The 12,391-nt window shown below is 43.4% G+C and overlaps 1 protein-coding gene across 1 annotated transcript; it reads left to right on the top strand.

Moving 5' to 3' along the window:
• Positions 1 to 1,513: 1,513 nt before the first annotated feature.
• Positions 1,514 to 11,685, top strand: RFX8 (regulatory factor X8). Its single transcript, XM_084841783.1, has 6 exons — positions 1,514 to 1,573; positions 2,484 to 2,568; positions 4,543 to 4,656; positions 5,442 to 5,577; positions 6,585 to 6,643; positions 9,879 to 11,685. Exons 2-5 carry the CDS (start codon positions 2,500 to 2,502, stop codon positions 6,611 to 6,613), a joined length of 348 nt encoding a protein of 115 aa, XP_084697909.1. The 5' UTR covers positions 1,514 to 1,573; positions 2,484 to 2,499; the 3' UTR covers positions 6,614 to 6,643; positions 9,879 to 11,685.
• The last annotated feature ends 706 nt before the right edge of the window (positions 11,686 to 12,391 follow it).

Below are 12,391 nucleotides of genomic sequence, written 5' to 3'. Positions count from 1 at the left end.
TTGAAAGGTGTTTGGTACAGGTAATGATTCCTGCTTGTAGAGATTGCAACTTGCAAGCAACACAGAAGAAAGGAATGCTGTACCTGCCAAGTCTGGCACAAACGATGTTCAGCATGGAATCTGGGCACCATATCAAGAATGGTGCCCAGATTCCATACCTGAACATAGTCTGTGCCAGACTTGGCAGGTACAACATTCCTTTCTTCTATGTTGCTTGCGAGTTGCAGTTCCATTGTAACAGGTTACTGTTTTGTTTAGTAGACACAAAGGGCATCTCTACACCAGCCTAAAATCCTGCATTCAAAACAAGGCTTTCTGCTTCCGTTTTAAATGCAGGATCACGACTCCCTTTTTCATGTGCTTCCTTTCCCCCTTTCCCTTTCCCCCTCCTTCTTCCCCGTATCTGAGTCTTCCATATTTTTCATTAATCTCTCTCCTCTTCTTGCCGCTTTTCCTTTTTTCACAGAGGGGTAATTTGATAGCTCATTATCTGCGATCTATTTAAAAACAGAACAAAGGGCATTTAGTGCAGGAGACGGCCTGGAGGGTCACGGCGTCATTTAAAGAGCCCGCAAACTTCCGTGAAGGAGCAATCTCAATCGCAGGATAAAAGCTCCGTGTGAAGAAAGCCAAAGGTAGTAGCTGATGTACTTTTGAGGTGCTGTGTGCTCAAGCCATCATCCCGCAATCCTACCCTGTGCATTGCTGGCCTTAGAAGCAAACGATCAGTACAGCACACTGGGGCTGCTTCTCTAACCAATGCTGTGGTCAGCACCCCAGCCCTAAACTCATTTACTCAGCAAAAAATTCCAATGATTTTGACAGGATTTTCAGGTAAGTGGGGTTAGAATTGCAGCCTTAGTCATAAAACTTGGCCTGTTAAGACATTATTTCATCTCATGTCAAATAGTGATTTGCTGGCACAGTAGCTCATAAAACTGGTTCACTGGACAGAGTTTTCCCTCATACCTTCTAAAATGGCCTTTGCCCTTTGCAAAGCAGCTTTTGCTTTGGAGGTCCTCTTCTGAAATCGTCAATCTGTCTTGGGAATTACACTCCTGTTGTTGTTGTCGTTTGCTCTTTATTGATTTATCACTAAAATCTTTACAAACATCAAACAAAGTGTCACATTCTTCTATCAGTGCAGAATAAATCTATTATATGAACACTCTGGAAAGCTAATGTATCAGTCTTACCCTACAGATTTAAACCACCTTGAAAACAGTTTAACTGGAATGGGTTTCCCCAAAGAACTCTGGGAATTTTAGTCTGGTGAGGCACAGGGTGGGGTGGATGAGTGTTAGAGATCTCTGTTTACAGAACTTCATTACCAGAATTCCTTAGCTGAGGATTGTGACAGCCAAACATGTCTGAAATGGGTTTAAATATATAGCATCACATGCTGTGATGCTATTGTCAAACCTTTTAATTTCCATTTTGTACTGATGCCTCCTAGATCAGTGGATGTTGATATTATCATTATTATGAATATTTAATTACATTTTCATCCTAGACTTCCTTGAAAAACCTCAGTCTGGCTCACAGCTGATTATCCACACAACAACCCTCTACGGTACGTTAACTTTAAAGAGAACAATTGGCCCAACACCACTCAGTGAACTTAGCTGATAAGTGACCTTCCTAGTCCTAGGCAACTCACTAGCCACTAGATCACACTGGCTCGGTTTCACAACTGTGGGCTAAAGTGGTTCTTGCTTCAGTCCATTTGTGATGTCAATGTAGTAGCTAAATCAGCTAGGACATTCATTTTCTTTACAAATGTCTCTGCTGTAACTTTGCCATTATTAACAAGCAGGTGTGCCTGTAAATAACAAGAGCTGCTCAAAGGTAACTTAAGCTTCACATATGAACATGCTTTCCTTCTGTACTTTTTGAAGCTGTTGCCTCATCCAGTAATAATAAATATAGTTTTAACCATTTTCTTAAGTCAGTAAAGTGCTTTGCAGCCTTGTATCATTTTGCACAAGGACCAAGATACAGCTGGATATCCTTTGCCTGAATTCAGGAGATTTTCATCATGGGAGAAAGAACTGAGGGAAAAAATATTCTTGTAAAATGGTATGTTGAGGCATCTGATAGCATGAGCACTCCTAGAGCGAAGATCAAGCTTTGAGGCCCTATTATGGGTGTTGCCACCACAGCAAAGCTGTCATCTATGAGAAGTAGTAACTCCTCAAACCCCCTTAGATCTGCTCCCTTGGCGTTTTCAGTATTTTAATTTAAGATCTTTTTTTTTTATTTTGACAGGCCTTTCAATGTTGTTAGTCTCTGGTTTTATATTGTCTTTATTTTTATACATTTTATTGTATAGCTGATTATATTGTTGATTTGGTTCAGTTTTGAATTGATGTAAGCTGCTTTGAGGACTGAATAGTTGAAAAGTGGCATATAGAAACAGCATTATTAGTGTTAACTCTTGTCCAATATACTTTTTATCTTGATTCCCTTTATATTTTCTCCAGGTTACTTTGCTTGCCAATGAATATTGAGCCCACTACCAGGAAGTATTGCGGAATGTGGGGGAAAAAAAAAAAGGAGCTTGACCAGGTAGGTGTATGTGTGTTAGGTCTCTGGATAAACGCATAGCTCTGTCTCTTTTCAGCCTGATCCATTGCATGTTTATTTGGAAAGAGGTTACACAGAGTACAGATGAATGTTTGGGCCAAACTAGATATGAGGGTAAATATGTCTTTTCATTTAGAGCTTTTCTATGCAAGGCATTTATTGTGCGCTCATCATTCCTTATTCACAGTTGTTTACAGGTTCTTTGGATGATGTTGTGACCCTCCAATTTCCCTTCTGTTTTTAAAAAGCACTTTCAGGGAGTTTTTTTAGAGCAGGGAAAAGGCGGTATTATTTAGAGAAATTGAAAAAAAAACCCACCATTTCCACTTGTGTATTTGGGCTATTCTGCTATACCACAGTGCCACCTAGAGGTTATTTACCAGAAAAGCAGGAAAGGAAATGATGTTTTTGTAGTGCTCAGATCTAAATTCTGTGAAAAAAACTGAAAGTAGATACAGGGGATTAACAGCCTCATGTAGAAAAGCTCTTAACTGCAGTTTTTTAAAAAGTGAAAATAACATTGAGTGGGGCGGTGCTGATAAATTTTCAGGACTGCAGCAGGCTGTGAAGAGGAATGTAACCTTTTCTTCCTTTCCTCTGATCCTCCCTTTAATGCAACCTCCTCCATCCTGGTGCCCTCCAGATGTGTTGGACTACAACTCTCATCATCCCCAGCCATTAACCTTGGTGGCTGGAAAATATGGGAGTTGTAGATCAACACATCTGGAGGGTGCCAGGCTGGGGACGCTGCTTTAATAGAAACAGCAGATCTGTTCATACAGATCTTTATTTTCTTCCTCCAGTAAATCTTAGTAGTTCAACTACTTCATCTGCATCTGTGCTTCATTATGATGATTTATAGGCAAAATTAGCATTTCCTTAATTCTTCCTGGAATTAATTGCTAACATACACTCCAGTACTTTTATTTACCTTGTCCTTTTGAAAAGTCAATCTTGATTTGGCCCATCCCCTGAAGCCAGTCCACCCCCACTATGTGAAGATGGAATAATGCATATTCAGGGCCAATGTAAGTATTGCATTTAGGGAAAGAAACATTCTAGGGGTTACTAGAGGAAAGAAACATTCAAGAAGCACATGGAGGATTCTGGACTGGGTGGCTGTGCATAAGCTTCCCCCCACCAAACAATAAATGACTGTATTATTTTTTTAAATCAATTTTTATTGTGAATTTTAACCAAACAAAACAACCAAAAGCATTCCCCCCCCGCAATTAAAAATATAACAACATATTCTAAAATCCTCCATTTCAAATATTACAATATTCTAAGAAGAAAAAAAGAGGAAAAAATAGGTTACACATAAACTTCAGTAAAAGCAGACCAGATATTTCCAAATATAAGTCCATTTGCAAGTTACGCCTATATACCACTCTTTCAAATGTTGCTAACGTTGTTAAGTCTTCAATCCAGTGCATTATAGGCAGTGAGCTTTCATCTTTCCAGTATTGTAATATCAGTCTTTTCGCAACCAGAAGGGCGCGAAAGATTCATTTACGCTGACCATGTGTCACATTCCAAAAAATAGGTAAGTAATTTAAGAGAACATTCACAGGAGTAAATATAAAAGAGCTTTCCAATACAAAATTTATCCATATAATAACTTCCCCCCAAAAGGAGGCAACTATTGGGCATTTCCAAAACATATGAATAAGAGAAGCATTAACTGCATTACACCTCCGACAATTGGCCGAATTTAACAAGCCTTTATTAAAGAGATATTGTGGCATCCAATAGACCTGAAGCAAAAATTTTTGCTGAATAAGACGTAACCGAAGATCCACAGAGATATCCAATACAGACACCGAAACGCCGGTCCACTGATTAAACAAAATAGGACATTCCAATTCCCTATTCCATTCCTGATGTAAACCACATGCATCATATTTATAAATGACTGTATTATACTGAAGATTCATTGAGGATATGCTTCTTTAGGTGGAAGGTCTCTTCACTTCTTTCTGGAAGTCTTTGCAGCCTGAAGCAATAATGGTCATGTCCCAGACAGATGTTTGCCAGCTGTTCCAGTGCTATGACAGGCAGCTCTTTCAGGTACCACTCTTGATATATTGGACCAGTGGTACTCAAACTTGAGGCCAGACCTATCTTTGGAGAAGGGGGTCTGAAGTTCTAAGGAAAAATAGCATCCTGAACCAGATGGATATTTTCTTGCTTCTCCAGCTAAGCCCTGGGTGGGCTGAATCCTCCTTGTCAGAGAACAAGCACTAGATTTGGGGTTGTGTGTGTGTTGTTGTTATTGAATTCCCAGTCCCTCAGTTCCTCAACCTCAATGAAGCTCAGGCAGACTAGCTGCTTTGTTTTAATGAAAGGTGTTCATTTATGGTTTTAGGAGGGAGGGAGATCAAAGATTTATTCTATCTTCAATTACATTTATATACTGTCTTTCTTGGTAGAACTAAAGGCAGCGTACATGGGTTTGTTATGAAGGTTACTTTATTGTGTTGCTTTTAGTCCATGCCCTACCAAGATTGCTGCATTATGTTGCTTTTGGTCCTCAGTAGAGGACATTGATTCTGAGCTTGGTGGGATGGGGGATCAGATCTGTCTCCCTTGCAAGGAGGACTGAATGCAGCAGGACTTACGTCTGACTAAACATGTACAGCATTACACTGTAAGGCTTCAATCCTATGCTCACATACTTGGGCCTAAGCCCCATTGAACCTGTATAGAATCTGGCTACACAGGTGCAGTGTTAAACATTTAAAAGTAACACCTATTGGCATGCATTGTTAGCACCAACCTGTTAGGAAAGAATTGTTTTCATGTTGTACTCAAAGCATTTGTCTTTGGGTATGAATTATGTAATACTGTTTTAGGAAATGGAGAAGATTCTGCTTCATGATTTTCTGGAAGATGTCTCTATACAGTACCTCAAACTAGTCAGATTATTCAGCAAAAATATTAAAAACTGGTTGCTTGCTACTATGGAAGACTTTCCATCCAGAATCAAAGGTATGTTTCCGTATTTCAGGTCACACCGACACCTAAACCATGCTGAAGCTGCCGCGACAGGAAAATCTGTCACAAAACGAGTTTACAATAACGTGTTTTTTAAAGTATGAAAATCCAGGCTTGCTATGGATAGGGGCATACGTCATCTGCCACTATTGTCTTGGGGACGCAGTAGAACCAGAATAAAGGCCCCGTGTAGATTTAGCCTTTGTTTTTGTTTTTCTAAACAACATCCCTCCCACCCCACCCAAAACACACACATCTCTTAGCCCCATATAGGAATCTTAAAATGAAAATTAAGCATTTATAATGTGGGCACTGGAGTAGGTGGGAAGGCCAATTATTCATGTGGATCTCCCAATATACTTCCTGGATCAGGCCCAATGGAACTTAGCTTAGCTCTATGTATTCAGAAACATCACACGGTAGAGTCTTTCTTGGACTGCCCCACTTCAAATTGTGGTTGTAGCCTCTGCCAATGGAGCTCCCAGATCATGGAAAACTAGCATATCAGAGAGAGGCTCTGTTTTTCCCTGGGGTGCTTGTTTTCTATATGCAGAGGTGTTTTTACTTGGGGGATCATTTGAAATTACCATTTCTACACCTGTAGTCAGACATTGTACAGTCCAGAAAGAACTTTGCCATGTGACTTTTCTGAAGAGATAGATTAGCCCACCTTTACAAATAGTACATTTAGAATCAAAATGCCAAAAGGAGGCAGAACTGTATTCAAAACAAAGACATGTTTAAAAGCATTGTAATCATATAAATGTATTTATCTGATGTCCCAAAACTATGAACTCTGGGACTGAAGGAGATAGTGCTACAAGATGAGTTTTTCAAGTGAGGTTCTCAAGAAAGTGCAAAACCATGCCTATAGGACTGTCAGATTGTGTCTCTAAGTAATCCATCCCAGTCTAAGAATTATACTTGATTTTCTCTGCTGTTGAGAGATTTAGAATCAGGTGGTGATTATTTTGATCATCTGCTTCTTCCTTTCCTCAAAGAGGTGACTGTGTTTGTCAAAAGACTATGAAGGAAGACCTATCTGGCTAACATGGCAAAGGTATGTATTATGCTCATTTATCACTTATGATAAATTATAACATATTTGTTTGTTTTGTTTTGTTTTTTTCTGGGGGATTTTGTTGTGTTTTTAGGGGTGGGTAGCCTGCCTGATAGGCGGGAGCGAGGGGGCATGTGTCCACCTGATGGAGGCAGTGGGGGGACTGTTGGGGGCCAGAACATACCGAGGCTGGGCAGCAGGCGCTGGTGGAGCGCTAGGGGCAGGCCATGCCAGGTAAGGGGAACAAGGGAGAGGTGTGTAATATCTGTCCCCTTCTCCGGGCCTGTCCAGAGTCAAAGGATGGTTGGGGGAGGCGTGACCCCATCTTCTGGCCTTCGTTTGCTGCTCTGCAATGCCAGGTCTGTTACCCAGAAAACCTCCCTCATCCATGACATGATCCTGGATGAGGGTGCAGACCTGGCATGTATTACGGAGACCTGGCTGGCCGAGGCTGCTGCTCCAACCCTTACAGCCATGTGTCCAGCTGGATTTTCGTATGCACAGCTTCTTCCTCCTGATGAAGTGGACAAGGTGCTTTCATCTGTAAGGCTGCCCACCTGCTTACTTGATCCTTGCCCATCTTGGCTCATTATGGGCTGCAGAGAGAGACTGGGTGAGGGGATCAGGGCGGTGGTGAACGCCTCCCTTGAGGAGGGAGTGATGCCATCAGCCCTCAAGGAGGCAGTGATAAGACCGCTCTTAAAGAAGCCCTCCTTGGATCCTCAAGTTCTGAACAACTTTCACCCAGTCTCAAATCTGCCATTTTTGGGCAGGGTGATTGAGCGGGTGGTGGCGGTGCAGTTGAAGGCACACTTGGAAGAAACTGATTATCTAGACGCATTTCAATCGGGCTTCAGGCTTGGGCATGGGACAGAAACGGCCTTGGTCGCCTTGGTAGATGATATGAGGAGGGCTCTGGATAGGGGTGAATGCTCCTTCCTTGTTCTCCTCGACCTCTCAGCAGCTTTTGATACCATTGACCACGGTATCCTCCTGGACTGCCTGGAGGGGTTGGGCATTGGAGACACCGTATTGCCGTGGTTCCGGTCCTTCCTTTCTGGCAGGTATCAGAGGGTAGCACTGGGAGAGGAGGTTTCGGACCCGTGGCCACTTACTTGTGGGGTGCCACAGGGTTCCATCCTCTCCCCAATGCTATTTAACATCTATGTGAAGCCGCTGGGGGCTATCATCAGGAGGTTTGGGGTGCAGTGTCATCAATATGCGGATGACACGCAGCTCTACCTCTCATTCAAATCTTCACCAAGGTTGGCCGTAGAATCCCTGTCCAAATGTCTGGAGACGGTGAGTGGCTGGATGGGTAGGAATAAGCTGAAGCTGAATGTTTACGTAGACTACGGCGAAAATAAGGGCAACGCAAATAGCGTTGCCCTTATTTTCGCCGTAGTCTACGTAAATCTTTACGTAGACTACAGCGACCAAATAAGGAATGGGAATGGCGGCTCCCTATGGGGGCTGCCATTATCCGTACGCGCTTTTTTTTTTTTTTTAAAGTCACCCGTGATAGGCTACGTGACGATTGACGTAGCCTATCACGGCTGACTTTGCAAATCTAGCCATGATAGGCTATGTGAATCGTCATGTAGCCTATCAGGGGGCGTTTTTTTTTCTTTTATTGCAGTGGCAGCGGCGGCAGCCGGTCAAAAGACCGGCTGCCGCTCCCGCCCCGCTCGAACACCCGCCGAACCGCCGGCTGGACCCGCCGCCGGGAGGGACATTCGGCGAAGGTAAGTCCCGTCCCGGGGGGGGTGCGGGGTGTGGGGGGGGTTCGGAGGATTTCTCCCCGAAACTTGTTCGGGGGGCCGAACACGTTGGCGCTCGGCCCCCCGAAGTTTCGGGGAGAAATTCTCCACCATCCCTAGTTTTGACCTTTAAAACCCTATATGGTTGCGGCCCAGCCTATCTTAAGGAGCGCCTCCAGCAGCACCAGACAGGCCGCTTAACAAGATCAGCCTCGGATGGCCTTCTCTCTGTCCCATCAGCCAGGACAGCTAGACTGGTGGGGACGAGGGAGAGGGCCTTTTCTGTGGTGGCCCCCACTCTGTGGAACTCCCTCCCTAGGGAACTCCGTCATGCCCCCTCTTTAATGAGCTTCCGTCGTGCATTAAAAACGTGGTTGTTCAGGCAGGCATTTGGGGTGGGTTAGGGTATTTTAGAAAATGTTTTTATTGTAGAATTTTATTGTTTTAAACTGTTTTATTGTATGTTGTACATCGCCCAGAGTGGCTGGGTGACCAGCCAGATGGGCGATTAATAAATTTAATAATAAATAAATAAATAAATAAATAAAAAATATTTCAGGTAGGATAAATCAAAATTACACTTGTATTTTAAACCATATTTAAAATTGTTTTGAATTGCTTGACATGCATTTCTGAGACACTGACCTGGTTCTCACGACACAACAACCCACAGTAGGTTGTCACCCTTGTCGTTTTCAGAGTGTCTTGTCGTGACTTCCAAACATGGTGTGGTTTCCTCAGTGAGGTTTGTTAACCACGTACTGGCCACCCTGAGAAATGCAGCTCCGGGCTTACCTGGGGAGCAATGTGGTGGTGGTGCATGGTCCCAATGGGGAGGCGGGGAGGGGGTTGCTGAGCCATGGCAGCGGTGCCAAGTGTGCATCCATGTGGGAGACAGGGAACCAATCAGGGGCTAGATCGGCTTGGCCAGAACAGGGTTTTGTTCACAGACTGGAGGGGAAACTTCCCTCCCTGTAGTCTGCCAGAGGCCATTATGAGCAGGGCTTCCCACGTGGCTTCAGAAATGGCTATAGAGCCACTTGGCAAGAGAGGCGAAAAGCCAACAAAAAGGGGAACCCCATGAAGCCGAAAGCAAAGGGGTAGACAAAAAGGATGTTAAATTCAATGCAAAGAACCCCCAAAGTGTTTCAGACCATACACAGGTCCTTCTTCAGGACAATCTAAAAAACAGTATACAATATTTATAGACATACATAATCCCTATGTTCTTATATATTATATATCACATAAAAGATGAATCCCATAGAATAAGAGACCTTTCATTCTCGGCAATATAAATGATTTGTAAATGGACAGACGGAACTCTTTTAGAAAGGGAAGCCAGGGGCCTGTCTTCACGGGTAATTTGCTGCAGATTGGAACCATTTGGAGGCCCTTTGCAGCACATGATATTGTGGCCAGTGTGCAGCCACCACGGAGTTTACCACACAAATCTGACCTCATTTTTTGATCAGGTCACCTCCCCTGTGGACTGTGGGAATGCTGTGGACATCATATACCTGGACTTCAGCAAAGCTTTCAACAAAGTGCCCTATGATATCCTGATGAGCAAACTAGCTCAAAGTGGGGTAGATGAAACAATGATCTGGTGGATCCACAGTTGGCTACAGAACTGGACTCAAAGAGTACTTATCAATGGGAACTTCTCAAACTGGGGAGAGGTAAACAGCGGGGTGCCTCAGGGCTCAGTACTGGGCTCAGTGCTCTTCAACGGTTTCATTAATGACTTGGAGGAGGAGGTGCAGGGAATGCTGATCAGATCTGCAGGTGACACAAAATTGGGCAGGATAGCTAATACCCTGGAAGAGAGAAACAAAATTCAAAGTGATCTTGATAGGCTGGAGCACTGGGCAGAAAACAAGAGAATGAAATTTAATTGAGATAAATGCCAAGTTCTGCACCTAGGAAAAAAAAACCAAATGCACAGTTACAAGATGGGGGATACTTTGCTCAAAAATCCTACAAGTGAGAAGGATCTTGTAATTGTTGTCGATCACAAGCTGAATATGAGCCAACAATGTGATGTGGCTGCAAAAAAGGCAAATGCTCTTTTGGGCTGCATTGACAGAAGTATAGCTTCCAAATCCTGTGAAGTACTAGTTCCCCTCCACTTAGCACTGGTTAGGCCTCATCTTGAGTACTGTGTCCAGTTCTGGGCACCACATTTTACGAAGGATGCAGACAACCTGGATAGGTTCAGAGAAGGGAAACGAAGATGATCAGGGGACTGGAAACAAAGCCCTATGGGGAGAGAATGAAAGATCTGGGCATGTTTAGCCTTGAGAAGAGAAGACTGAGGGGGGATATGATAGCGCTCTTCAAGTACTTGAAAGGTTGCCACAGAGAGGAAGGCCAGCATCTATTCTCAATCATCCCAGAGTGCAGGACATGGAATAATGGGCTCAAGTGACAGGAAGCCAGATTCCGGCTGAACATCAGGAAAAACTTCCTGACTGTTAGAACAATATGACAATGGAACCAATTACCTAGGGAGGTTATGGGCTCTTCAACACTGGAGGCATTCAAGATGAGGCTGGACAGCCATTTGTCAGGGATGCTTTGACTTGGATTCCTGCATTGAGCAGGGGGTTGGACTCAATGGCCTTGTAGGCCCCTTCCAAGCCTACTATTCTATGATTCTATGATGAACTTGTATGTGTGTCTTTCACCAACTGCATCTATGGCAGGAAGAAACAATTGGTACAGAATGCCTGTCCCTAAAGCAAAATGCACACATTTGTGCAGGGACCACAGTTTAGTGCCAGAGCACATGCTTCACATGCAGAAGGTCCTAGGTCCAGTTCTTTGTATCTTCAGTCAAAAACAATCAAGTAGCATGTGTTGGGAAAGACATAAGAAACTGCCTGATGCTAGGTCAGATGATTTGCCTTAACTAGTCCAGTACTGTCCACTTTGCAATGAATATGGACTTGAGCACACTCCGGGAGAGTGCGCAGGACAGGAAGGCCTGGCATGCTATGGTCCATGGGGTCACAAAGAGTCGGACATGACTGAACGACTGAACAACAACAACAACAACTGTCCACTTTGACTGACTGTGAACAGGCAGAAATTCAATACGTATCCATGTACTGGGAACAACTAGCCCCGTTAATTTCTGCTTTCTATGCAGCTGTTAACAAGAAAAAGGTTGCAACCCTAGTAAGCACATGGATGCTACCAGTCTGAGAGTTCTTGCACATGCATAAGCAAAAAGACTGCCATGCCACTGTCTATAAAGATATAAACAATTTAAAATGCACTATGACTGGATAAAATAATTATTTTTTTAAAAAGTGTATACCTGCTCTTCAATGGATTCAAAGTAGCTCACAATGAAGAATGATAATGATCAAAAATTATTAAAAACAATAATAAAATAAATAAAGAAGCAGCAATGCAGCAACAGGCTATGAAAAGCAAGCAGTGAAAGATAAAGGCGCTTCTGCCCATCAAAGCTGCAGAAGAAACATAAAAGTCAACCCATTGACCCCACCCCCTGCCTTCCCAAAAGCCACATTTTAACCAAGCAACAAAAAGACCTTACATGGCCTTTCCAGGGAAGAACATTTCATAATGTTAGTACTACAACCAAAAAGGCCCTGCCCCCTTGTACCTATCCACTGTACCACTGTCAGTGAAGGGATCTAGAGCAAAACCTCCAAGGCTGACTGCAGTGTACAGGACGGGAACATATGAAAGAAAGCAGGTCATGTTCACCCTGTGGCCAACAAATGCTTCATCCCACTATTTGCTTGCCAAGAATACACACGGCATTCTTTTAACAACCACATTCACATTATATAGTGCATTTCAAGCGTTTGAACTACTCATTATCTCAGAAATCTTTACAACAGCCCTGTAAGAACAGTCGACGTTATTATTCCTAGAGTATTCCACTACACCTGCGTGATGTAGCCGACAGAGCTGCTGTTCCTGGAGTGTGGAGACGCAGGTTCAGCCAGCC

Source organism: Heloderma suspectum, chromosome 3 (genome assembly GCF_057233095.1).
Source record: "Heloderma suspectum isolate Gila_16-S chromosome 3, 16-S_ref, whole genome shotgun sequence".
In the NCBI taxonomy this organism is placed as follows: Eukaryota; Metazoa; Chordata; class Lepidosauria; order Squamata; family Helodermatidae; genus Heloderma; species Heloderma suspectum.
Note: the sequence above shows the minus strand (reverse complement) of the source record. Positions and strands in the feature narration are given on the sequence as shown.

Bases quoted from the DNA above. Each gene is read 5' to 3' on its own strand.
- RFX8 (XM_084841783.1), top strand. From the start codon at position 2,500: ATGAATATTGAGCCCACTACCAGGAAGTATTGCGGAATGTGGGGGAAA. The intron at 4,657-5,441 runs GTACCACTCTTG...ATACTGTTTTAG, and splicing joins ATGACAGGCAGCTCTTTCAG to GAAATGGAGAAGATTCTGCT. The intron at 5,578-6,584 runs GTATGTTTCCGT...CTTTCCTCAAAG, and splicing joins CTTTCCATCCAGAATCAAAG to AGGTGACTGTGTTTGTCAAA.